The 27,366-nt window shown below is 52.6% G+C and overlaps 1 protein-coding gene and 1 non-coding gene across 2 annotated transcripts; both read right to left on the bottom strand.

Moving 5' to 3' along the window:
- Positions 1 to 10,497: 10,497 nt before the first annotated feature.
- LOC128946203 (olfactory receptor 14A16-like) lies at positions 10,498 to 11,650 on the bottom strand. The gene is made up of 2 exons (XM_054290083.1): positions 10,714 to 11,650; positions 10,498 to 10,526 (listed from the first exon to the last, which is right to left on the bottom strand). The coding sequence occupies exons 1-2, from the start codon at positions 11,648 to 11,650 to the stop codon at positions 10,498 to 10,500; spliced, it is 966 nt and encodes a 321-aa protein (XP_054146058.1).
- Positions 11,651 to 16,172: 4,522 nt separating this feature from the next.
- On the bottom strand, positions 16,173 to 16,376 carry LOC128946376 (small nucleolar RNA SNORA74). Its single transcript, XR_008483958.1, has one exon. It is a non-coding gene; the product is annotated as a small nucleolar RNA SNORA74 (small nucleolar RNA).
- Between the last annotated feature and the right edge of the window lie 10,990 nt (positions 16,377 to 27,366).

Below are 27,366 nucleotides of genomic sequence, written 5' to 3' on the forward strand. Positions count from 1 at the left end.
AAGCCCTCTTGCATTTTGATGATATCTGCTATGTGCTTCTCTGGCCAATGTATGCTTGTCAATAGGACAAGAGTTATCAATGGGTAAAGTAACCAATTTATCTGCACGTTCATTCCCTTCTCCTAAACCTTCAGACCATTTATGACTCCCAATATGAATCACAGAATACGCTGCACTTCTTTCTCGTAAAGCTTTCCTTAATTGTATCAATAGTTCATACAATCGTTTATTATTCACTTCCTTAATTGCTGCTTCCTCTATTCGTCTGGCTACTCCGGCAACATACATAGAGTCTGTGACCACATTTAAAGGCTCCTGTAAGTTGGACACTGCCCATACTACTGCTAACAACTCCAGGGTTTGTAAGCTATCTGCAGGGTCTGCTGTGAGAAGTTGATGCTTCCATTGTCCTTTTTCTTGCCAGGTGACAGCAGCACGCCTTGATTTCTTTCCCGCATCTGTAAAAGCTGTAATAGCTCCTTCTATAGGGCGTTCTTCCCTCAATGGCCGAGTAATCCAGTTCCATTCTGTCATCCATTGCAAAACTTTAGGCACTAATTTGCTGGTTTCTACTTTAGCAGGTGATGCTAATAATGCTTCCTGCAAGTTCTTTGAATTAATCAAGTACCAGTCTAAAGTCTCTTTCTCCATAGGCAATCTAATGGTAGCAGGTTCTCGACCATCCACTTCAATAATTCTGAGACGCCCTTTTTTGACTAACACAGCCAATTGTTCAATTTTTGAGAATATTGTTCTCTTATGTTGTAGTGATGGTGACAACCATTCCAGAACTCGTATCTCCCCCGTTTTCTCCTGTTGTTGAGAGAGAGCACCAAGCAAATGGCAAGGACTATTCCAAATAGTAAGGTCAATAGGGCAGTCGAGTTGTCGACGAGACACATATCCCTGTTGTACACAATTACTAATTTGTTGCAAGGCAAGATAGTGCTCCTTTGTCAGGTGTACAGGAGTAGTAGGATCAATACCCTTTAACAAAGGCTGCAGGGTTTCTAATAAATGATTTGGTATTCCCACAATAGGTTTTAACCACTGTAAATCTCCCAGCAACTTCTGTGCATCATGCAAAGTTTTAATGTCCAATTGTAATTCCAATTTTTGAGGTATTACTTTTTGATCCGTTAAAGTCCATCCCAGATATTTCCATGGTGTGGTGGTCTGAATTTTCTCAGCAGCAATAACAAGCGAATATGCTGAAAGAGTATCTCTAATACTGTCAATCTGGAGAGAGGAGAATGGTTGTTGCTGTGCAAACAAAATGTCGTCCATGTAATGATATATTATAGTTGCTGGCCACTTACGACGTAGTGGCTGTAATGCAGCATCAACATAAAGCTGACACAACATCGGGGAATTACGCATGCCTTGCGGAAGAGTCGTCCATTCAAATCTTTTATCTGGCTCTCCATGATTTATTGCCGGTAAAGTAAAAGCAAATCTCTTCATATCATCAGGATGCAGCCCAATAGTGAAAAAACAATCCTTTAGATCAATAATTAAAAGTGGCCAGTGTTCTGGGATCATAGCTGGATTTGGAAGACCAGGCTGTAAGGCCCCCATTGGTTCCATCTGTTCATTTACAGCCCGTAAATCATGTATCAAACGATATTTCCCTGATTTCTTCTTGATAACAAAAATAGGTGTATTCCAAGGGCTCGTAGAAAGTCGTAAGTGTCCCTGTGAATATTGTTCCTTTACCAATTCATGGGCATGCATAAGACTCTCCCCTTTTAATGGCCATTGCTTAACCATCACCGGTGTGTCCGTTTTCCAGGTGAGTGGAATGGGGAAAGTCCAAGCAATGGCAATTACCCCAAAGGGTGATGATTAGTTAACACCACTCCCAATTGTGTTAAAATATCCCTTCCAATTAAACAAGAAACTGTAGGTGGTAATTGAACAACTGAAAACACAGCAGATACTTGTTGATCATCAATACACACTAACAAAAGTGGTGATCTACTTGCTAATGTGAATCCTCCTACTCCGGTGAGCATATTTGATGATGGGAACAGAGGCCAATGTTGTGGCCATGCTTCTGGAGAGATAATGCTGGTATCTGCTCCTGTATCCAATAATCCATAAAGGGTTATGCTTTGATGTCCATGGGTAATTTCCACTTTTTGTTTTGGTCTATTTTGTAAATCCACAGTTAAAAGTGTAACATCAGTAGAGCCAAAACCCTTTTCATCCCGTGTTTGTCCAGTAAATGATGGTATACCAGATGTCATTTGTGATAGTGGTATTAATTGTGCAATGCCTTGTCCTTTTGTTATTTTAATAGGAGGATAAAGGGTGTAAACCATGATTTGTATTTCCTCTGTATAATCCACATCGATAACACCAGGCAATACAAATAATCCCAGCATAGTTATTGAAGAACGTCCTAATAACAATGCTCCACATCTTTATCCATTTAATATAAGAGGACCCTTTACTCCAGTTTGTATCCTCTCAGGCCGGTTCGTCATTAGTGTGACGTCTACTGCTGCTGATAAATCCAAACCAAGGCTCTCTGCTGTTGCTGTTGCAGACAGGAGGTGACAGTGATGTTACGGCAGCAGCTGATGTCTCCGATGTCACGGCGGCAACTTGTGTCTGGGCGCGTATGTCCCTCATTGCCGCATCAGTAACACTTGATGAATGGTCTCGAGCTCTGCGTGTCCGCCAGTGAGCCGCTTCGGAGAGGAGCAAGAGCAGCTAACACCTGATTCTGAGCAGCTAACACCTGATTTTGAGTAGACTCTGCTTGCCTTTGTAACCCTAATCCTAATTCCTTTAAAGTATCTACTATAAATGCCTGTGAAGCTGTTGGCATTAATGCCATTCGCTCTAAAGCTTCCTCAATAGTCCAATTTGCCCCTAAAGTAGCTAACACTCTTGCATTTGCTTAACAGGTTCACTTTTTACTCCAAACTAACCATAGAACGTAATTGAGCTAACATCTTCCAATCTAAGGGAGTATATTCCGCTATATTATGTGTAAGGTTCCCCTGTGCATCATACTGTGGTGTGTATGTGACCGGACATGCAAGATTAGAAGCTACTTCCACCGCCTCGCCATCCCCCATCTGCATTACTTCTTTTGCCACAGCAGCCCAAGCTTCCCTCCTCTGTTTAGCCATCTCCCCCCATAGGTCACGGTGTGCCCCCGGGATGGGATCTGACTCTTTAAGGGTGCTATGCTGCTGGCACTTCGGTACCGAGACCGAGTTCTCGCACGGGGAAGGCGGTGGAGCAGGAGCTGACTCGCACGGGGGAAGCGGCCTCCCCGCTGCTGGAGCTGACAGTGAAACCGGAGACGACTCGCGCGGGGGAAGTGGCCCCCCCGCGGAGGCGGCCCGCTCGGGGGAAGCGGCGGAGGCAAAGGCGGCGGCGGAGGCGAAGCTGGCTTGCTCCCACCCCCACTATCCGACTCGCCTGAAGCTGGCGGCGGAGGCAAAGCTGGCTTGCTCTTACCTCCACCATCTAACTCGCCTGAAGCTGGCGGCGGAGGCGAAGCTGGCTTGCTCCCACCCCCACCATCCAACTCGCCCTCCCCCTCTGACAGGAAGGGTGCAGATGGTTCCACTGTATCTAAGGGAAAATTTTCCACACAATTTTGCTGGGGACCCTTAGGCATAAATATCTGAGTTACAGAAGGTGCTAAGGGATCATCCTCACGACCATACCCTATATTCCTCTTATGAGCTTCTGTTGCCCTTTCTGCTGCCTTTCTCTCAGAGACCTGCTGAAGTAACGTATTATACACCACCCGCCATAACTTGCCAAATTTCTTTGCTGACTTATCATCATCTAACACCGTATCCCACAGGATATCCCCAAACTTTTTCCACTCTACTATCTCATGAACTGTATGTGGGTTAGCAAAAATTCTTTTAGAATAACCATAAGCTAATAACCCTGGTAATTCCTTTTTTAAATCTATCCCTTTTACTCCTCGTCTTTCTAAATATGAGGAGAAGGAATCGTATGTCGCTTGCCTATCCATACCTATATATCAGCGCGCGCTGTTGCAGCTCTTCCAGGCTCCCGGCGACATGTAGAGACTTGAGATACCGTTGTAATCCTCAAGGGTGCTATTAAAATCCCCCACCGTCCCGGCTGCAAGGACTCTCACCCAACTTCCTCGACCGTGGCGAATTTATAATCCAAAAGAGCGAACGTTCAGAATGCTGCCTTTGCCCGCATTCTCCACCATTTGTCGGAGGAAGGAGACCCAGACACCAATTGGTTCATCCAAGTCCGATTTATTGATCGAATACGGCGGGTTAAATATAGTTCTTAATAAGCTTCATACATATTGCAAAAGTTGAGCTCAGGATTGGTTAGTTACATATCAGCAACTACACCTACTTTTACATTCTTGTGCTTATTCTTCTGTTACATTCTGCAGATATTCAGGACTAATCTCACCTCCCTTTCCTCATGTTGCAGCAAGGCCATCCGGCATTCTTGCCTGTCAGCAGTCACTGAATCAGAGACTGCTGACCTCCCTTTCAAGCTTAACCAGCGGCATTAAGTCAGTATGGCCTTTCTCAGCTAACCAACTCAATAAAATCCTCCACAGTAGAAGAATCCAGGAAATCCAGGAAATTCCTTCTCTTGGCAGGAATACTTTGCCAATTCTAAGAAGTACTCAAAAGACCCAGATAATTAAGATTTGCCTGTAGATAAAAAAAGAAACATGTATTAACACCTGTGCCCCATTCCAGGCAGACATCAGTTGTGTGCCCATGAACAGGCAGTGCCACTTGTGCCCTGAGGTGCCCAGCTAGGATTGGATCTCTCCGAAAGCACCTGAGGGAGAGCAGAGCACCTTGCAAGCTGCAGGTCCCTGACAGCCCCGCAGGGCTCCTGTCCCCTCAACATCTGCTCTGCTCCAGTCTGAAACAGGGCCCAGCATGGTGCCGGGATCATCAGAGAGCTGAGGTGTGTGCTGGAATTCAATGCCCTCCCCATTCCGCAGCAGCCCTGCATTTCCCTCCTGCAGCCTTGGTCTCCAGCACAGCCATGGAGGCTCTTTGGGCTCTGGACTGTTGCTGCAGCCCCCAAGGGCAGCTGAGCTCTGCCTTTGGCACAGTCAGGTCTGGCCAGCGCAGGCCATGTTCAGCAATTGCTTGTGTGTGCCTGGCCTTGCTGTCAGCCCCAGCAGCGGCTGGGCCTGTGCTGGCCCAGCCATGGTGGCCCAGCCCCTGTGCAGGCCCAGCCCAGGCCAGGAGCATTGCGGCTGGGAACAGCCCCTGTGCCGTGGTGCCCACAGCAGCCTTGGGGCTCTATGCCGCATGGCCTTCCTGCTGGGCAGCCTCTGCCAGCTCCTGCAGAGCCCGTGGCACCTGTGGGGCTGCACAGACAGCCCTGCCTGGGCTCTGCCGGCCTCTGGGCCAGCAGAGAGGCAGCCAGGGCTGGCCATGGCTGAGAACAGGCCCTGACCCTGCAGGAGGATGGAGCTGGGCCACAGCCAAACTCAGCCCAGGCCAAAGCTGGACTCAGCAGCCAGGGCTGCCAATGCATGGGGACAGAGGCTGGTGCTGACAAATGTTCTGGACCCCCTCCCTCCTCCATCCCTGCCACCAAGGGCACAGAGCAGCCTCCTCTCTGGGCCACTTGCCTGTTTTCAATGCCTTGCACAGGCGCTGGCCCTGCCTCACAAGGCCTGGCCTGAGTCCTGCCCCTGCACGCTCATCCAGGCTGAGATGGACACTGATGGTTTCTGGGCCAGGCTCTCTGAGCCCAGCCCAGCTCCTTGCAAGCTCTGCCAGCTGCCCTGAGCTCTGGGCAGCACCAAGGGCCTCTCCCCAGCCCAGCCCAGCCGGCTCTGGCCCCACAGGTCTGCTCAGGCCAGGCTGCTCTGGGCACTGGCCCCACGGCCTCAGCCCCTGGCAAGGGCACAGCAGCAGCTGCAGCTGCCACAGGACTCAGCCCCCGCCATGGGGGAAGGTGCTTGGCCAAGGCCAAAGGAGGCTCCCTGGCTGCCCTGCTCCCCTCGGGCTGAGGTGCTGAGAGCTCTGCAGCCCCTGCTGCCATCCCATCTGCCCAGGGCAGCACAAGAGCCATGGCCTTGGGGCCCTCAAGAGCTGCTCCTGCTCCAGGCCCAGGGCCGATGCCAAAGCTGGGGCAGCCACAAAGCTGTGCCCATTTCTGTTCATTGCTGCTCTGATGGAGATGGATCCTCAGCCACTTGGAGGGTGCTGATGAATTTTACTACTCCAGAGGCCTCTTCTTTCCTGAGCTCTTTAGTTCAGGAATTAAGTGAGAAAAGTTTATAAACATTTGTTGAAAAATTTGTTCTCTTGTTCATCCGAACAAGAAAAGGCCCTGGGAATAACTGAAATTTTCAATTCATCTGTGGTTAATTAGAGAGATTTCAGAAGTCTATTCAAAGTGAATATACCATATTGAAAACAATGCAGAGAGAACTGTTTTGTCCTATTATCTTTTCTTCTTTATTGATTGATGTCAGCAATCCCCAGTAGATATTGATCCCCAGCCCCTCCTCATGCAGTTCTGAACAGATATGAAAATCAAGACCCTTCATGGCTGACAATAAATCACACTTTGTCCCTACCCCCACCCCACCATTTCCCTCATCCAACCCCTGGCGTTCAGAGAAGATGAGGAATGGAGCCACATCCAGGGGTGTCCCCAGGGCTCAGGATTGGGGCCAGGTCAGTGAAATCTCTTTATTGCTGATCTGGATGAGGCCATCGAGGGCACCCTCAGTCATTCCCAGGTGAGCCCAAGCTGGGTGGGAGTGTGGCTGTGCTGGAGGGCAGGAAGCTCTGCAGAGGGATCCGGACAGGCTGGAGCCATGGGCCCAGGACAATGGGATGAGGTTCACCAAGGCCAAGGGCCGGGTCCTGCCCTGGGCTCACAACCACCCCAAATCCCTGGCTGTGCCCTGCCCCTGACCCCCATAGCCTGTCCTGTTTCCTTCATCCCTGCATTGCCAGGGACTTTCTGGGACAAGGGAGCTCTGCTCTGGCTATGGAGGGAAGTGCAAGTGCAGCCACTGGAGTGGGAACCAGAACTCATCAGGTTTGTGTCCTTTGGGGGTCAGGAACTGGTGAGACTCAGAGGCACAGAAAGTTTCTCTTCATGGCCAGCAGACCACAGTTGAACAGGATGCAATTTAATAACAATTACGTTCTTCACTGAGCTATGTGTGACGTCCCAGCAGTGTATGATAAGTGCACCCTCCACAAGACATTTCCATACTAAAATTCATTTTAGACAAATGTGGTAGTAGATATAAACACAATTAAGTTCTTGCATCAGCATGCTCCTCCTGGAGTGGGGGCAAAACAGCACAAACAATTCCTGATTTGCAAAGCTGCCAGTGGTGGATGGAGAAGGGAGGTCAGGCTGCTCTTGGTGATGAGGAAATGTTGAAACCAGCCTGACTCATTTAATCTTCTCATGCCCTGGCTGATCTTCCCTCTTTCCCCTTCCACCCATTGGCTTTTGTCTCTCACCAGGCCCCCTGGTGAAGAGCCTGGCTCTGTGTTCTCCATCCCCTCCTCACTGGCACTGCCAGGCTGGGATGAAGAGCCCCTCAGCCTTCCTTGCTCCGGGCTGGACCAGCCCAGCTCCCTCAGCCTCTGCTCCAGTCCCACCTTGGAGGCCCTTCCCAGACCCTGCTCCAGCTGCCAGACATCTTTCCTTCCCTGGGAAACCCAACCCAGGCCACAGTGATCTGGATAGTCCCCGTCCTTGATGTCCTGGTCACACAGCCCTGGCCCCTTGTCCCCATGTCAGTCTCTGGGGTGGATTCTGTGGAACATCCTTTGGTGGAGGCTGTGGCTCCAGGTGGGCTGGGGGGATCCTGGGGGACAGGGACCCTGCTGGGCATGAACAGCATTGGACTTGTTGTGAGAAACTGTGAGGGGGAGCTGGGGCAGAGTGACCAACCCAGTGACCTGACACAGCCCTGCTGGGATGTCACACAGCCCCTCTGGGATGTCACAGCCTGCTCTGTGATGTCACAGCCCATTCTCTAATGTCACACAGCTGGTCTCTGATGTCACAGCCAACTCTGTGCTGTCATAGTCTGCACTGTGATGTCAGACCTCTGCTCGATGTTTTCACAGCTGGATCGCTGATGTCACAGAGGCAGTCTATGATGCCACGGCTGCTCAATGACCTCACATCATGCACTCTGTGATGTCACAGCCCACTCTGTGACCTCATGTTACCAGATGATGAATTGTCTCCACCAGCTGAGCTGACACCTGGAGCTTGTTCTCCACACCCCCAGGCCTATGGAAACCACACAATGCCCATTGTGTGAGAAGGGGAACTGGAAGTTCAGCAGCCTCAGTGTCCTCCCAGCTCAGCTAGGCCCACTGGAACATTGGGGTCCACGAGCACCATGGACCAGCAGAGAGACCCCCAGGACAGAAGAACACATGGGTAAAGGGGAGGGGAAATGTGTTAATGATTTTTGAGGAAATGATTATCAAATGTGTGAAAAAGAATAGAAAATCACCAAATTTGCAGATGACACCAAGCTGGGTGTGAGTGTGGATCTCCTGGAGGGTAGGAGGGCTCTGCACATGTCCCTGGACAGGCTGGATCCAGGGCCCAAATCCAACAACGTGAGGTTTAACAAGTCCAAGTGCTGGGTCCTGCACTCTGGCCACAACAACCCCCTGCAGCAATACAGGCTGGGGACAGAGTGGCTGGACAGCAGCCAGGCAGAAAGGGACCTGCAGGGACTGATGGACAGCAGGCTGGACATGAGCCAGCAGTGTGCCCAGGTGGGCAAGAAGGCCAATGGCTCCTGGCCTGGCTCAGGAATGGTGTGGCCAGCAGGAGCAGAGCAGGGATTCTTCCCCTGTGCTCAGCGCTGCTTGGGCAGCACCTCAAGTGCTGTTTGCAGTTCTGGGGCCCCCAATTTAGGAAGGACGCTGGGGGGCTGGAGCATGTCCAGAGATGGGCAACAAGACTGGGGTGGGAGCACAAGTGAGTTTGAGGAGTGGCTGAGAGAGCTGGGGTTGCTTATCCTGGAGGAGGCTCAGAGGAGACAAGACAGTGTCAGGGCACAGGTTGGACTTGATGATCTCCATGGCCTGTTCCAGGCTTGCTGATTCTGTGATTCTCTGGAACCACCCTTGGAGCAGTTGCAGGATGAGTCCTGGGCCTCCTCTTCAGGAGCTCCAGCAGCCCAGGTCCCTCAGCTTCTCCTGCCAGCCCCAAAACCCATCCTGTCAGTCCTGCAGAGCCTCTGCAGCTCCTCCTCACTGCCCAGAACAGGGAGCCCCAGAGCCAGACACGGCAGCCCAGATGTGCCCCCCTGGCCTGGGGTGCCTCAGGCAAGGGAGCAGCACCAGGCACTGCAGGAGCTTGCAGACAATTCCTGCAGCACTTGTAGGATGATCCTGCTCCACAAGGGACGTTCCCATGGGGCCAGGTCAGGAGCTGCAATGGGGAGTGGGGCCAGAGAGGAAAGGGCAAACAGGAATGGGCTGTTTGCAGTGGAGGGAACAGGGGTGGGCAATGGGAAGAAATTTGTATCAGGAAGAGTAAAGAAAGCCAAGGTGAAGCAAAGGAAATGGTCAGGGCAGTTTGGGGGTGGCTGCCAGGCAGCCCTGGCTCTGAGCAACAGCGTCTGCAGTGGGACAGGGAACTCCCAGCTGATGGGAACAAACAATCTGGCTGACTGCAGAGGCCAGGACAAAGCTGAGTGGTTTCCCTGGTGTCCCCATGCCCTTGCTGGCCCCAGGGGCTGATGGCATTTGTGCTCCCTCAGGTTCATGTCCCCACACCAACAGCATGGGGGTGCTCCCACCTGCCGTGTGCAATGCAAACAGGGGCTGCTGAGCCAGTGCTGCCGTGTCTGTGCCTGCAAGGATGGGGCACCTGTGTGAGCTGGGGGAGAGGCCAGGGCTGCAGAGGAGGGATGTTGTTGGCAGCTCCATGAGGACGCTCTGGGACGCTGCCCTGGGCTGTGCAGCGCACTGGGGATGGATCAGCCCCTGCTCTGCTGATCCTTCCCATCTGCCCCAGGGCCCTTGCAGAGCCCCAGCCGTGCTGTTTGCCCCCAGCCTGCCCACGGCCAGCCTGGGGCAGCTCATGGGGCTTTTCTGTGCTGAGCATTGGCCAGGCCGTGTTCTTGAGAGAGCCTGGGGAAGGAGCCTGGAGCCCCCAGGGCCTGGCCTGAGGGGTCAGTGCTGCCCCAGCAGTGCCCATGGCCTGTCCCTGCTGCAGCCCCGGCACTGCCACCCCCAGGGCTGTGCCCGGCCCCGAGAGCACTCAGGCTCTACAGCAACACCAGGGCCACCAGGTCAGCGGGGCAGGGCCATGGCAGCAGCACTGACAACACCAAGTGCTGCTGCTGCTGGGCACAGCTGCTGGGCCAGCACTGATCTGCCCCCAGCTCTGCACACAGACATTGCTGCTGCAGCTCCAGAGAAGAGAACAGAAGGGGCATCTCTGGTGAAAACAATGCTGGGAGATCGTTTAGTTCCTTCAAAGCCATCAAGAAACCAGCTCCTCATTGACGCAGTCTGGGGCCACGGTTAAAGTGGAGGGAAACAAAAGGAGAAATGGCACAAGGAATGACAGTCCTTTGTGGACAATAGGAAAAAAAAAAAAAAAACAAAGGAAAAAACACCCACAACCAAACCAACAACAAGTATCAAAGATGATTTTTATTATAAGTATTTTTATTTAAGAAATTGGAAATTGGCGAGCAGTTTAATGTTTCTGAAAAGCATCCAGTCATCAGTCTCCACCCTGCAGCCCTGAGCTCCTGGTTCCTCAGGCTGTAGATGATGGGATTAAGGGCTGGAGACACCACCGAGTACAGAACTGACACTGACAGATCCAGGGATGGGGAAGAGATGGAGGGGGGCTTCAGGTGGGCAAATGCTGCAGTGCTGAGAAACAGGGAGACCACAACCAGGTGAGGGAGGCAGGTGGAAAAGGCTTTGTGCCATCCCTGCTCAGAGGGGATCCTCAGCACGGCCCTGAAGATCTGCACATAGGAGAAAACAATGAACACAAAACAGCAAAAACCAAAACAGACACTAACTGCAATGAGCCCAAATTCCCTGAGATAGGATTTGTAGCAGGAGAGCTTGAGGATCTGGGGAATTTCACAGAAGAACTGGCCCAGGACATTGCCATGGCACAGGGGCAGGGAAAATGTATTGGCTGTGTGCAGCAGTGAGTAGAGAAAGGCACTGGCCCAGGCAGCTGCTGCCATGTGGGCACAAGCTCTGCTGCCCAGGAGGGTCCCGTAGTGCAGGGGTTTGCAGATGGACACGTAGCAGTCGTAGCACATGACGGTCAGGAGGAAATACTCTGCTGAGAGGAAAAACAAAAAGAAAAACACCTGTGCAGCACATCCTGTATAGGAGATGTCCCTGGTGTCCCAGAGGGAATTGTGCATGGCTTTGGGGACAGTGGTGCAGATGGAGCCCAGGTCAGTGAGGGCCAGGTTGAGCAGGAAGAAGAACATGGGCGTGTGCAGGTGGTGGCCGCAGGCTACGGCGCTGATGATGAGGCCGTTGCCCAGGAGGGCAGCCAGGGAGATGCCCAGCAAGAGGCAGAAGTGCAGGAGCTGCAGCTGCCGCGTGTCTGCCAACGCCAGCAGGAGGAAGTGCCTGATGGAGCTGCTGTTGGACATTCCTTCACTCTGGGCATGGTGCACTGTTGAAAAAGACATTGACAAGCTTGGACAGATTTCCTTTTTTATTTCAGGCTTGTGCTCCTTCTGAGTTACTGCTTTACTTTCAGCATTGCACTCAGCCTGAATACTGGGGAGGCCTGAGGGAAAACAGGGCTCCCTGTGCCACAGGGCAGTCAGACCTGCTGGAACCACACAGGTGCCCTTTGTTCATTTAACCTCTCTCTATTTCACCGTGATCACGCTTTAATATTTTTTGAAAAGTGAAGTAGACTTTTTGAATTCTCCAGTTGAATTTTTTTTTTTTCCCAAACCCTTCTCTCTTTCCCTATGCACATGAACAGGAAAGGATACCAAGGGCTGGTCTGGCTCTCTGCTGCCTGGAGTTGTGCCTACTGGGAACTGTTTCTCTCTATCCAAGCCTTGTCCCTGCCTGTGCTGCCAGGGCCCAGCCCAGCCCTGGGGTCCCAGCTCTGTCCTGCAGACCCCTCCCAGCACAGGGCACTGCCCAGGTGCATCTCCCTGGCAGCAGGGCCTTAAGGGCAGGCCAGACAAACAGAGATGCTGCAAGCCAAGGTGCTGCTGCTGCTGGCTGTAGGGAGAGGAGGCTGAGGAGGCACTTTCTGAGGGAGATCTGAGACACATCTGCTGATGCCCAGGCTAACAGTGCAGGAGTCTCAGTGACACAGGCAAAGCTGACAGCCCATTTCCTTTCCCTTTAGGAGAAAGCTGAGAGCAGCCCTGGCCATGCAGCACCATCTCCACAGCAGGAGGAATCTGCCCTGATGGGGGTGGCTCCTTCCACCTCCAACTTCTCCCCTGCAGCGTCAATGGGGAGCTGCCAGGCAGGCTAAGAGTTGCCCCTGGCAGGTGGCACATGCTCTAGGCTGGCCAAGAGCCCTGAGGGCTGCAGGAGCTGCTCTGCAAGACAGCCCTGGGCAGCCCTGGCTGCAGCCCCAGCTCAGCCCCTGCAGCTGTCCCTGGCAGCAGGAGCTGTCCTGCCCTGTCCCTGTGATGGTGCCCAGGGCAGCCTCGCTCTGCAGCACATCCTCCTCCTCCTGTGCCACAGAGAAACTCGGAGAGTCCTCCTGACACACCCCCAGGCTATAGGGTGTGCTGGCTTCAGGAGATCCCTCCAGGAGCACAAGGGACATTGCCCTGCACCCACAGACTTACCATGCACAGGGCTGTGAAGATCTTTCCCCAAGTGAAGTCTCAGCTTCATGTCTTCCCAATCCTGATTGCCTTCAGCCTGTCTCTGCCTGGCTCCTGTCCCCTCAGTGCCTGCAGGCAGAGCCCTCAGCCCTGCTGGGCTGGGAGAGGAGATGGCCCTGGGAAGAGCTGTTCCTTTAAAGCTCAGCAGCACAGACACAGCACAAGGACTTAAATGAGACTCTTGGGGATTTGGTGTTATTTACATCAGAGTCCCTGAGAGAGTGTTCAAAAAACTTCTCAAGAACTCAAAATTAAATTGAAACTCCAAAGTTTTCCAAGTTTTAATGGGTACCACTGAGAGACACAAATGAGAAATTTTCCCCTGGTTCCAGTTAGAGCAGAACACTGGAGGCAGTGATGACAGCTGGGGACAAGCAATGCTAAGGTGTCTCTGGTGCTTAGCACACCTGGATGTGTTTGAGGAATGCCAAGGGCCAAGGCCTGAGCCCCAGCCCCTGGCCAGGCAGATCCTGTCCCTCCCTCCTTGCTCAGGGCTCTTCCTGGGATGGGCACTGGCATGTGGGGATGTGGAATGCCAAGGGCAGGAGCATGGGGCGGCCCCTGCCAGGCTGCTGAGCAGGGACGAGGAGGCAATGAGGCCCCAGGCCTGCAAGGGTCACTTGTCCCCTCGTGGCCTCAGGCCCAGGGCCAGCAGCCATGGCCAAAGTGCTGCCCCAGTTGGCTCTGGCAGGGCTGTCTTGCAGCTGCTGCCCATCCCTGTGCCCTGTGCAGCCCAGGCTGTCCCACGGTGTCCCTGCCCTTTGCCTCTGTCCCTGCAGGCTGTCGGCATCCCCCGGCTGCCCCACCTGGCTGGGCCCTTCCTTTGCTGACAGCTCTGCCTCCTGCCTGCCTCTGCCTGCCCACACAGAGCCTGGGGCAGACCTCAGCCTGACCCAGACTCCTTCTGGGAGATGTGTTGTGCCACAGCCCTGCCCTGGGAGGGAAGTTAATCTCTCCTTTCCATTCTGGGTCTTCACAGCTGCACTTGGTGACATTATTTCTATCTCAGGTTCATTTCCACTATGAAGAAGAGGTCTAATATATTTGAATCCACCTTTGTCATCCTCACAGGCTGTTCTTGTTCTGCCCTCAGTCTCCACTGAACCCAGGACTTCCAGTTCCCATACAGTGATCATGTTCTTGGGGCCTCCAAATCCCATCCTGGGAGATCTCTGGGCCTTCTCAAAGGTGCTCAGCCCTGGAGATGTGATTTAAATCCAGGAATGGCTGAGTACATTTTTGCCCAAGATTGTATTGGGTATATAATACAGAATAATACACTGTATCTTTTAAGTGACTGAGGGCAGATTTAGATTTTCTGTAAGGATGAAATATTTTTTGATGATGGTGGCAGGACACTGGCATAGGCTGCCCTCAGAATTGAAACCCCATCCCTGGATGTGTTTAAGGTCAGGGGCTTTGTACAACCTGAACGAGTGACGGTGTTCCTGGGTAATGGGAGTTTTACCAGAGACTCTTTTGGGTCTCTTCTAACTCAAACCATTTTACATTTCTTTGGTTCTTATATCCCAACTTCTTCTCCACAGGGCTGCAAATACCTATGCACACCCTGCCAGCATTTTAATGTGGCCTAATTCCCAACACTTTCATAAAAAGGAAAGAATTGCCATATTAGGGACATGAGTTGCCATGTTTATGGAGGAATCATTAAAAGCCCCAAAAGTAAAGAAACTGAAAGGAAGGACCAAAATCTCAGTGTGAAAGATTCACCAAGTGGGATATTGGCAGAGACTCTGATGGTGACCTCCCAGCTGAGGATGGGGGTTTCTGAGTATCAGGATGGAAGGTCGCTCCCAGGAGGAGTCCTTGTGCATTTTCCTCCGCCATGGCTCTGCCCTTCCTGATCCAGCAGCTGTGGGGCAGCAGAGCAGGGGCAGTGCAGGGACAGGCCTGGTTCTGACAGGGCTGTTGTGGTTTAGGAATGGTGCTCCCAATTTACTACACCTACTACCAAGACTACGTGTCGCCCCAGATTTATATTCCCACCATTGCCCCCCCACACCACAGGGGCTTTGCCTGGCCTGGCCCTGATTGATCTCAGCCCATGTTCCACAGTCAGGGATAACCTGGAGATGGTGTCCAGGGTTCACCCTTGTGTGGCCAGTCCAGAGCCCCCTGAGGCACTTTGATCCTGGCCGCCCCATCCTCCTGTCTGTTGTTGTGATGCTCTTCAGTGCCCAACTCTTGGGCACGTGAGCATCCACAGGAGGGAGTTTCACAGCCAACTTCTCCCCCAGACAGAGATGTCTTGCCCCAGTCCAGCAGCCCAGCTGGGTTTCCCTCTGTGCTCCCAACTGTCCTTTTTCCATGGTTCCAGCCACCCCAGAGAGCATTTCCCACCATCCGTGAGTCACTGCAGAGGTGCAGCGCTGGCCATTTCTCTCGCTCAGAGCTCCAGGGATGGTCCCAGTGCTGCAGTGACTGCAGGAAAGGGGACCCCACAATGGGACATTTCTTGGTCAGATACAGACAGGAAGAGTGACAAACTGTCTGTGACTCGGGTTTTGGCCTCGCAGCCCCTGCCATGGTTTGTAGGGAGCTGCAGTGTGGCTCAGCCCTGGCTGTGCCAGGCAGTGCTGGCCTGGGAGAAGGTGTTGGTGCCAGCCGGCCCAGGGAGCTGCAGCGTGTGGGGAATGAGTTCCTCCTGGCCTCCTGCCCCAGGGTGGCACTGCAGGGCCTCATGGAGCCAAGGGGCCATTGTAGCTCTTCAGGGCCCCATGGAATTAAGGGGACTCTTTGGACATTGTGGGGCCTTGTGGGACTGAGGCCATCGCGACACTTTAGAACCAAGGGGCCACTGTGAAACTACAGGACCTTGTGGAACTGACACTGAAATCACCCAAAAAGAAACTTTCTAACACAGTTTGAGTATCAAAAAGCATTCATTTTTATTGCAGCACTGATCACTTGGAGGATCCTCCCTCCATTCGAGTGCCCCAAACATCATGCAAACAGAGGTTTCATGACACACACAAGTTCCATATTTATGAGCTATAGAGGTTTTATGACACACACAAGTTCCATATTTCTGAGCTATTCCTCTGTGATGCTCTACATCTGGCCTGTAGGCCACACAGTATAAATAATTCCAACTTCATAAGTGATTTATTATATAATTACCTTGCTTATGTAATTCGACCAGTAAGAGCAGACCCAGGCCATTGGAGACTCAGGCTGCTATTGGCTGGTTAGCTGAGTAGTAACTGGCTCAGCCAATGAGGATTACCTTCATGGGCCTTCTTATCTATATAAGGAAGTTAGATCTCAATAAAGCTGCCTGTTGCTGCATGAACACATACAGTCTAGTCACCTGTCTCCACGGGCAGGAGTTACTCCACTCTCAGACATGCAGAGTGCTGCCAAAACCTGGCACCACTGAGCACCAGGACGGCCTCGCTGGTGCCAGGAAAGCTCAGCAGCACCTTTCTCTCCCAGCAGCATAACACTGGCACAGGCACTGAGCAGCCACAGGCAGCTGACTACAGCTTGGAGACAAAAACCCCAAAACTGGGGGGTTTACAGGGCAGAAAAAATGTGGAGGCACTTTTCTGATGATGCCTACTCTCATCAAGGCTTCATCCAGCAAGAGGAATAGATAAGTTAAACTTATTTCTGGATAAACCGTGTTATTTCCACCCTGAGGCTAGCACAGGAACCAGCAGAGGCCTTTTAGACAGCAAAACATTTTTGCCCATTTTCCCAGGCTGGCTCACGGTCACACCTCACCCATGTGGCTCCAGAGCTCTTGCTGTGTCCCATGGGCAGGTTATCCCTTCACATCTGCTCTCGCAGGCTCCAGTGCCCTCCCGGAGCGCCTCCCCGGCTGTCCCAGCACAGCTCAGCACAGCTCAGCTCAGGGTTCCACACGCGACGGGGCCGGGGCACCTCAGAGCTGCTCCTTCGGGCGGGTCACCGCCATCGGTCATCGGCTGAAGGCCTAAAGAGAGGACAGCAGAAACATCACAAATAAGCCATTAGTTCCATCTGTATTCACAAAGCTCAACAGCAGCGGCCTGCCTTGTGGCAGAGGACAAAAGCCAGCACACCAAGCGAAAGGCTGAGGAATTAATGCTGAACCGCACAGCCGAGTAACATCCCCAGTCCCCCGGCCGAACAGCTAAATAGGAGACAGTGAGTATTTCAGGTGGCGCCTTCCTGCCTTGGAGCCCCGGTCTCCAGCCCCGCTGCCGCCCCCCCCCCCCCCCTCACCTCATGGCGGCGGTGGCCCCTCATGGCGAGGGAGCTCGGCCCGCCAGAGCCACTCCCTGCCCTCATGGGGAGGGAGCCCGGCCCGCCAGAGCCACTCCTGGCCCTCATGGCGGCGAGCTGAAGAAGCCCAGTCCCCCAGAACCGCTTCATCTCCACACGGCGGCTGGGGCAGAAAAGCAGCGGGCCTGGCCACTCTGCCGAGGTGATTCCACAGACACCGCTCGCTTCGGCCGCTCCCCCCGGGGCGGGAAAAAACCCTCGGTAATCAGGCACCGGGAGGGACTTTGAGATCGTCTCGTCCTACTCCCTGCCATGGGCAGGTACACCTTCCACTGTCCCAGGTTGCTCCAGTCCCTGTCCGACCTGGCCTTGGACACTTCCAGCATCCCTGACAGAGCCGGAGCAGGAACACGATCTGTGGAGCTGGGAGAACTGAACTCAAGCAGCGGCTCATGGGAAGCAGAGGGCTGGTGAGCTGCCTCTGTTTGCCCCTGATGTGTCCCACTTCGGGCACAGGAGGTAGAAGTGTCAGCTCAGAAACAGCTGCCAGCAACAAAATTCCAGCCCTGAAATAAGCAGAGAAAAAGCTGTGGTGCTGCCAAGTGCCTTGCTGGGAAAAGCACAATTCCACACCTTCCCTGACCTCCACTGGATGCTGTAACATCAGCCCAGTGCTCTGTGTATCCATGTCTGGGCACAGCAGTGTAACTGTAACTCCCTCGCTGGGGATCCATTCAAAGGAAGTTTTTCTCTGGGCTTTGTGCTCCATTGCGACACTTGAAGGCCTTTCCAGAAAGCCTGGCATCCCTCCCCCATGCTCCTCGTGCTTATGCTCTCAGAGCTCAGCAGTGAACTCAACTGGAGCTGCGCCTTGCCTCAGGCAATCATCCACTCCAGCTCTGTCTTCTTCAAATGTTTCATGGTCTATTTTCAGCCCAAGCAGGCAGCTATTCTTCCTGAATGTGGGGTGCTCCTCTCCAGCTCAGCCTGATCCTGCCTTGTCCTGGGAAGCTCTGGGCTCGTTGTGCCCAGGACACTGCTGTGTGCAGGGACAGAGGCTGGTGCTGAGCAGAAGGAGCTCGGTGCTTCCCCTGTCACTGATGAACCTGGTGAGGAACAGGTTTCCCAGCTATGCCCAGTGCAGCACAGCAAAACCTGTCTGGGGGAGAGACAGGTAAGAGCAGACACAGAACACTTCATGCTCTTGTTCCTGGGGGTCTCGCTGCCCATGGCCAAGGGCACCTCATTTGTGAGCTTTGGATGAAGAGCATCAAACCAGATGAAACACAGCAGAGCAGCTCTGCTATGGGGGTGAAGCCCTTTTCTGTCACAGGAATGTGCTCTCTGCATTAGCTGCAGCCAGTCCCTGTTGTTCATCTTGGCTTGCTGACCACTAAACAGAGCCTCCTTTTCTCCTGCAAGTGTCGTGGCAAGGCCTGAAAGGACTGAGATGCTTTGTTCCAAGCCAGATTAGAGATATGAGTTACTACAAAACAAAAGCCCAGCAAGCCTCCTGGAGAGTTCCTCTAGTCTAGACACAGCCTCCCCTGAGCTCCCTGCATCCCAGCACAGCCCTGCAGCTTGTGTTCAAAGCAACTCAACTGGCTCCAGAAGCCTGGGTAACCTCTGTCGAGTGAATGTTCAGTTGCAGCATAAAGGAGGAATCACATTTGAGTGATTTTGCTCCCATAAATTAGCAGGATGGGTTAAACCAGGACATGAGCACTGTCTGCTGGCACAGTGCATCCACTCAAGAGATCTGCACTGGCATGGAGCTGTAGTGCTTCAAAAGACGTGTGCTCCAAGCCTGGGGTGGGACATCCCCCATGTAGCTGATGTCTGCAGCTCCTGTGGCAGCAAGAGAGATCCTTTACTGTCACCTCAGCCCTGAACACACCCGTGCCCAGGGCTCACTGCCTGCCCCCCGTCACTGCTCAGCTCTGGCACTGCAGGGCTGGTACTGTGATCCTTCTGTACCAATCAGATTTTGGCTCAACACCATTTGGCCACACTGTCAGTCACTGGAGAAAAAGACAGAGTAGTACCGTGGGAAGAGGAAGAAAATTCAGTAAACCTATGGAAGAAAAGATCTGTGGATGTACATCATAATTTACCATGGTGGTCACCTCCAGCCCCACAGCCAAGCATGTTCAGGCTTTGGTGAGAAGAACTTTTATCCCCCTGGTGTCTGTCATGGCTGGGGCCTGTGATGATGACACCTCATGGGTGTTGGTGCTTGCACTGCCCTGTGAGTGACACCAGCCTTGCTTGGCTCCCACACTGCAGAAGGCAGGGCAGCCATGGCCTCGATGGTGCCTTTTCCTCTTTGAGGTGCTGCACCCAGGTCAGGGATACCCCACACATGAGCACAGACTGGGAGAAGAGCTCATTGACCAGCAAAGAAGGGCTTGGAGGATATAATGGATGAAAAGCTGGACATGAGCCCACAGTGGCAGCCCAGAAACTCCCCTGTGCTGGGCTGCACCCACAGAGGAGTGGGCAGCAGGTGAGGGGGGGATGGTCCCCCTCTATTCTGCCCTTGTGAGATACCCTTGCAGAGCTGCTCCAGCATCAGAAGGACCTGGAGCTGTTGGAGCAAGTCCAGAGAGGCCATGGAGATGCTCCCAGGATTGGAGCCCCTCTGCCATGGAGCCAGGCTAGGAGAGCTGGGGGTGCTCACCTGGACAAAAGAAGGCTCCAAGGAGAGCTCAGAGCCCCTTCCAGGGCCTAAAGGGGCTCCAGGAGAGCTGGGGAGGGACTGGGGACAAGGGATGGAGGGACAGGACACAGGGAATGGCTCCCACTGCCAGAGGGCAGGGATGGATGGGATATTGGGAATCAGGAATTGTTCCCTGTGAGGGTGGACAGGCCCTGGCAGGGTGCCCAGAGCAGCTGTGGCTGCCCCTGGATCCCTGGCAGTGCCCATGGCCAGGCTGGACATTGGGGCTGGGAGCAGCCTGGGACAGTGGGAGGTGTCCCTGCCATGGCAAGGAGAGGAATAAAATTATTTTTATGGTCTCTTCTGACCCTACCCATTCTGTAATTCCATCATCTCCTCTGCCTCCACAGAGGGGCCATTTCCACTTCCCCACTGCCATCACAAGATGGCATTCCAGACCTAAAAGCTGAGCTGGCTCAGCTGATACTTGGAGATCTTTTCCAGGCCCTGGGGTGTCCAACCCCAGAAGAAGCTGTGGATTTAACCCTGCCTGCTGAGCTCTTCTGCCAGGCCTCAGCCCTGACACTGCCTTTTAATCACATCCTTTAACGCCAGGGCTGTGTTTTAATCAGCTGCACTGAAACACTGCTGCCGTTACTGTGTAACCTCTGATCCATCTAATTGCACTGATTTAAGCCAGTTACAGCTTTGACAGTGAATGTCATGCAGAGCACTTTAATCTTCACCTGCAATACCTCGGGCTCTTGCAGGGCCTCCTCTGCCTCCAAGGACACGCTGCTAATGAGACCGAGCCAGGATGTAGTTTAAGACATGGACAAAGGGAGCCAAGGGCAAATCATGAGCAAAATGAATCTGACTCATTTTGTTACAAAGCAGTGTTGAAGGTAGAGCTGCTTTTCTTTGCCTGAGAACGATTTGGGAGAGTAGTGAGAATAATTTTTTTCAATAATTTATAACTTCAAAATAATAACAAAAAAAAAAGAGAGAGAAAAATCATTCTTAGATATGTTTTTTAAAAAGAAAGCTTATTTTGAGTTAGGTGCATAAAGCACTGGTGCAGTGTGTTATCCCCTGTGTCTGCTCCCACGTGTGAGTGGGTGCTCCAGGCTTCACCCACCAGTTGCTCCCTGCAGGAAGAACCCATGATCCAACCATCTCCTTCCCTGGCCAAGGGCCTGCAGCCTCCCACCGGGGCTTGGTGCCGTGTCCTGGGTGCCAGCTCTGCCAGCACAGCTCCCCGGGGGTGGCAGTGGGGCAGGATCTGCTGCTCAGCTGCCTGGGAGGCTGGGGCTGGCTGTGTCCCTCTGGGCAGCTCAGGAAAGGCTGCTCCGGCTGCTCCTTGCAGGGAGCTGGAGCAGCAACCTCACTTGATCGGGGGAAAGAGCAGTCAGGAAAGGTGACATAACCCCGATCAGGCTGCCAGAGGGGTGGTGCAGCAGCAGCAAGGGCAGTGCCACTCTGGATGTGGCTGGGCAGGAGTGTGCCCTGCCTGTGGGACCCTGCCTGTGGGACCCTGCAGCCCCTCTGAACATTCACTCTTGCCTGGGTCTCCTGGCCCTGTCAGAGCTTGCTGGTTTTGTTGTTCAAAATGCCCTCGGGCAGCTCGAGGAGCCCGTGCAGTTCCCTCTGTTCTGGGCTGAAACTGCTGCACAGCAATTCCTTTTTCCATTTCATCTCTGGCAGAGCCCTTGAGCTTTGCTCCCTTCCTCTTCCACCCTGCTCTCGTCCTTCTGGGCTTCTCCTTGGCCCAGTCTCCTTCCCTGGTGTCCCCTTCTGCTCCCAGCTCCTATTTAACCCCCATCTTTTCTGTCCTCTCCTTCAGTGCTCCTAGCCAGAGGACAGATCACAAACCACAAGCTCTGCTATTCATCTACCAGATCCCAAGCCACTGTCTCAGTGTGATAAAGGTGATCTGCTAATCGTGTGGAGAGGATCCCCCAGGATGCAAACCCCTGCTGGGATCTGTGGCAATTCCATGGCATCAGCCACAGGGTCAAACGTACAAGGGGGGGGTTGCAGCTGCCTTGCTCAAGTGTGGGCACCATAATCAGCCTGCCTCAGGAATTGAGACCTGCACAAGGCCCACCAAACATACCTGTGTCCTTCCAGTGCCCCACCAGGTCTCCTGGCAGCAAGGAATTTGCTTTAGTTCTGTGAGTTTTATAAAGCCTGACTCAAATCCCAGGGATTTCAGGCAGTGCTGACACGCAGAGTGGGGTGGTGTGAGCACAGCCCTGGGGTCAGGTGCTGGGGCAGATGGGTGGGCACATCAACATCAACCCAATGTTTTAGAGCAGAGCTAACTAGGAACAGCTTATTCCATTAAGAAAAAAAGAAAACCAATAATCATTCTTAATTAGGACAGAAACCTCCAGATAGGCTTTTTTAAAGAAAATGCCTAAAAATACCATTTTTGCTTTGATTTGAAAAATATTTTTTGCTCTTCAGACTGTAAAACAATTTGAATTGATGATGCATTTCACAGCAAAAATTTTCATCTTGAAAATGCTGAAATGAGTTGTTACAAAATTTTCAACGTTTACCCCCTTTCTCAAAAAACAAAATTTTTAATTTAGATGAAATATTTTTTTTTTCCTAATGGAAAGTCTTGATTACATTTTTACCCAACAGTTCTAATTAGAATTAACAATTATAGCTGATTCTTGGTGGGGTGATAAACAGCTGGACTGCACAGCCCTCTCCACTCTGGGACTACTAAACAAGTCCCAGCCCTGGCAGTTTAGCCTTCTGCAACATTTTAGACTTGTCTAGTCACTGGAATTTATTTTTCTTTCTTTTTTTCCCACTTTTTCTCCTCTGAGGGTTAGATTTTACCAGTGCAGCATCTCTAACAGTCAGGGAACTTCACAGTGAGTTGAGATCGCATTGATTTCTCAAGGAAGAAGCCGCATACTAATTTTTCCTGTTTTCCTCCCTTGAGGAACACAGGTAACAACTCCAGGAAGGCAGCTGGGTTTGTAGATAATATGTTTACCCACTGGCTGACAGGGAATTCTGAGGTCTGTGGGACCATCATGGGACACAAGGAGACTTTGGCTGGTCTGGTGCAAGGCTGGATTTGCTGAGAAAGAATGTGGGATTAAAGCAGAACAGGTTAAACCTGAGAGAAGCATCAGGTGAAGATCAGGGGATGGATCAGTCCATGCTATGCTGCCAGAGCTTCCCCCTGCCTCCAGGATGATCCTCACAATCCAGCTCTGTAGGGCGAGGAAAGGAACACTGGAACAGCGAATGAAGAGGAAATGACTGTGGTGGAGGGGAAGGGAAGATGTCAGAGTCTGCTCTTAAACCCCCAAACCCTCTATTCCAGGCACCGAGGCAAGTTTGTCCAGCCTTTGCAGGCAACCTCCAGAGAGCCAAGAGGCACTGGGACATCCTCTTTCAGGGGACTGGTGTCCCCAGTGCCGCTGTCACTCCTGGACTGCCATGTCCAGTGCTTTTCATGGCTGTTCATCCCTGGGCTGGCTCCACGCTGTTAATGGCTGATCTCTCCCTGGAAACAAGCCCATGGCCTTTGCCTGTCCCACCTCGCCCCTCCCACTCCCCTGCCAAACAGTTATTACCTTCTTGGAAAAACCTGAGATAGTATTAAACGAGAGGGAGGTTTTCATACACAAATGTCCCTGTGATTAATGGATTAAGAGATTCTGTGCAAATTAAAGCCTTTCTTCATACTTTGCACATCCAGCTCTTCAGCTGTTGTTCTTTCCCTTCTAGTCCTTTACAGAAGTCCCTGTGGGCCTTGCTTGCCCCATTCCTTTTGCTGCAGTTTTCTCCCCACAGTGACCCAGGGATTTCCCCCAAATCCTTGTGCCCACTGAGTCCTGGGCAGACCCTGCTGCTCCTGAATCAGCACTGTGGAGAGGAGGATGCTGTGAGCACAGCTTGTTTATACACAGAATCAGCCCAAGAGAGGGGCTGTAAATGCCTCTTTATTTCCATATTTATCATTGCAGCTCAGATGGATGAGGAACCCAATGGAAAGTTTAGATGAAACAGAGAAGAAATGAAAAACTGTTGGCAAGCGGCAGCTCAGCTGAGACTGGCAGCCTCAAGGGCTTCCAGAAGGAAAAAGGCTTTCAATTCCTGCACTGCTGCTCCATAACAACCCCATTCCCCTGCCAGGCCAGGAAGAGTGGGCCAGCTGAGGAACCCTGCCCTCCTATGATCCCACCCCAGGGAGATAGACCTGAGACCCCAAAGCAGCACATTTGGTCTTGCTGATGTTTGGCAGGGCTGATTTCTTCCCAGAGCAGCAGCAGAGTGTGGGTGTGGAGGCTCCGTGAGGATCTCCAGGTGATGGGCACTGTGGTCACCCATGCCACGGTGGAAAGGAGCCACAAAGGCTTTGCTGGACACCTTTGGAACATCCAGTGCTGGGTGCTGGTGATGGATGATGATTTAAAGCCCATTTGTGCAGGGAATAATGGCTCATAACCATCCCCTCTCCTTTAGTGGTGTGACACTGCTGAGATGGGTGGTCTCATTTCCACCTTAGGGGAGGCGTTTTATTACTTGTCCCTGGCCTTGCTCCTGAGCCCGTGTGTGCTGTGATGTGGACGTGCTTCAAATGCAGTGACAAGGAGGTGGCAGCCAGGATGTGGCTCCTGGGGGAGGCAGCCAGAGAGGCAGGGATGGTGCTGCCCACAGCTGTCCAGTGATCTGAAACCTTCAGCCCTGGGAGGGAGTGACTGCTCCAGGCCAAGGGAGTCTGACTTTGCTGGGGGATAACCAGGACTGTGTGTCTGTAACCGGGCTCTGTTCCATGGGGAGGAGGCAGGGGATTGAACTGTCCCCTTGCTGCCTGCATGGCCCTCTGTGCTGGCCAATTTTTCACCTAAATCCTGGCTTGAGCACCCATAAAGGCCCCTGCCCAGATCATCTGGCATGATGGCTTCTAGAAAAGCGTCCCTAGGGTCGCTGTCCCTGCCTAGTCACAGCTGAGCTGGTGGCACGGAAAACTTGAGTTTCCATTCACATCCCTCCTGTACCTGCAGGTCCCTGTGCCCTCACTCCGGGCTTTATTCTCCTCCCTGCTTTCCCCTCATTTGTGCCCGGCTCCAGAGGAGAGCACTGGGAATTGATCACTGTGTTGGCTTCGCTGATTTAATCCAAATTTAACCAGGCGGGAGCGAGCAAGGGCAGCCCGGGGCCCGGCATGCTGTGAAGAACCCGTCGGTGCCGAGCGGTGCCGTTAATAACGGGGGTGAAAGGCGGCAGCCCCCCGGCATCGCCCCTCTCACCCTGGCACAGCTCCCACGGGGACAGAGCTGTCCTGGGGACACGGCACAGGGACCCTCGGGGGCTGTCACCTGGTGGGTGCTGAGCCTGAGCTGTGCCAGGACAGAGTTGTCCTGGGGACACAGCACAGGGACCGTCAGGGGCTGTCACCCAGCGGGCACTGAGCCCTTAGTTCCAGGACAGAGCTGTCCTGGGGACACGGCACAGGGACTGTCAGGAGCTGTCACCCTGCGGGTGCTGAGCCCGAGCTGTGCCAGGACAGAGCTGTCCTGGGGACACGGCACAGGGACCATCAGGAGCTGTCACCCAGCAGGTGCTGAGCCCTCAGTGCCAGGACAGATCACTCCTGGGGACATGGCACAGGGACTGTCAGGGGCTGTCACCCGGCGGGCCTGACCCCGAGCTGTGCCAGGGCTGCATGGGCAGCAGCTCACCCGCGAACCCTGAGCTGCATCCCCGCTGGCAGAGCCCTTCTAGAGCAGGGATGGCCCCGGGCTCATTGCATCCCACTTAATGGCTCCAGAGCCCCCGAGGGACTGATGGCAAACGCCTTTGGATGAGTCTCTTTTTTTGGCAGTGAATGAAATAGGATTTGTGCTGCTGGTGATAAGAGACTGCAAGATGGACTCATCTGATCCTCACAGCAATTCAGAGAGGCTGATGCTGACATGGCAGAACAGGTCCTACAATAGTCTTCACGTCCCAGCACACAAAATGAGTGAGAAAAAGCATTTTGAAAAGTGACTGGGGAAACTCTGCTGTTATGATGCTATCCTATCTCAAGCCCAGGGTTCCCCTCCAGCCTCTTTGGAGTCACAAGTACTTAAAAAATGCTCTGCTCTGAACTCAGGCTGGGTCATGACTCATGTCTTGGGCTGTAAAAATGCATTTCATTGTGTCAGCAGGAAAGTGGCTGTGGGCAGCGCTCTGGCAGCGGTGAGGCTGGCCAGGGCAGGCTGTTCAGCAATTACACCCACTGGAGCCCAAATTCCATCTCATATTTTGCTACAGCACACAAAAAAGGTTCAGGGGAAGGAAAGGCTGAAGGGGAAAAGTGTTTCACTTAAAAATCCTGGTAGGACTCTATGCAGTGGCTTGTCTGGCCACAAATCCATCTGTTTTGGTGCAAGTGCAAAGCCTGGACCTGCCACCTGGAAATGTGACCTCAAGAGTCTCCTGTAGCCTGTGGAGTTTGCTTTGTACCCCGAAGAGACACCTCTCATGCTCATCCTGGCATCCTTGCAGAGAGAAAAGGGCAACTGAACCCTCTGGATGCCTGTGCCTTGCTGTGGGCCTTGTCTCTGGGTCTTCCCCCAACCAAAACTACTTGCAGGTACTTTTAGTATGAGCCCATCACCAAAAACTAAGTTACCTGTCAAGGGCAGCACTGTGAGGCTTCACAGCATTGGCACCCTGGGACTTAATTTTGCTTGTGGACTTAAATGTCCAGTTATGTATCTGGGAGTGTTTAGCTGTTGTGACCAAATTTGGGACACATTGCCACAACTGAGTCACTGGAGAAGCCAAACAGCGTTGAGAGGAGAGGAGCCTGGTGGCTCCAGACGAGCATATGGCAGTCCTGGGAGCAAACTCACACACCTTTGCCAGAGGAACATCTGGATTCCTTAAAGGAAGGGGTTTAGCCAGGAAGCACCAACTCCATGAAGAAAATCTGGATTCCTTAAAGGAAGGGGTTTAACCAGGAGGGATCAATTCCACAAAGAAAACTTGGATTGCTTAAAGGAAGGGGTTTAACCAGGAAGGATCAACTCCGTGAAGAAAATCTGGATTGCTCAAAGGAAGGGGTTTAACAAGGAGGGATCAATTCCACAAAGAAAACTTGGATTGCTTAAAGGAAGGGGTTTAACCAGGAGGGATCAATTCCAGGAAGAAGATCTGGATTCCTTAAAGGAGGGGGTTTTCCCAGGAGGGATCAATTCCATGAAAAGCAGCTGCCCTGTTCCACTGCTGTCCAGGACAGAGCAATGCTGTGGGATTGGGACAGGGGCTCAGTGCCTGTTAAAGCCCTGGGCACTAAGGAAGCCCAGGAGCAGCTGCAGGCAGAGGCAGCTGAGGGATTTCATGCTGCCTCCCACCAACGCTGCCCGCGATTCATCAATTACCTATCTGCTCAGTCCTTTTCTCCATCCTTTTGCAATCTAAATAGCACATTTTATAGTTGCTGCTAAGTGATGTGATCAACATCAATTACCTACTAAAAGAGAATCAAGTCTTGATTTAAAATTAAGTGCTGCATTTTCCCATGTTCTTTATATGTAGCCAACAGAATAATTGCAGTGACATAAAAACTAATTACACAACTCCACAA

Source organism: Melozone crissalis, unplaced genomic scaffold (assembly GCF_028551555.1).
Source record: "Melozone crissalis strain CALT ecotype California unplaced genomic scaffold, PUWL_Pcris_2 ptg000079l_1, whole genome shotgun sequence".
NCBI lineage: Eukaryota > Metazoa > Chordata > Aves > Passeriformes > Passerellidae > Melozone > Melozone crissalis.

Excerpts from the sequence above, each read along its gene's own strand:
- LOC128946203 (XM_054290083.1), bottom strand. The coding sequence starts at position 11,650 with ATGTCCAACAGCAGCTCCATCAGGCACTTCCTCCTGCTGGCGTTGGCA. Across the intron at positions 10,527-10,713 it reads CTTTTCAGAAACATTAAACT|ACTGCGTCAATGAGGAGCTG; the intron begins GCTCGCCAATTT and ends CCGTGGCCCCAG.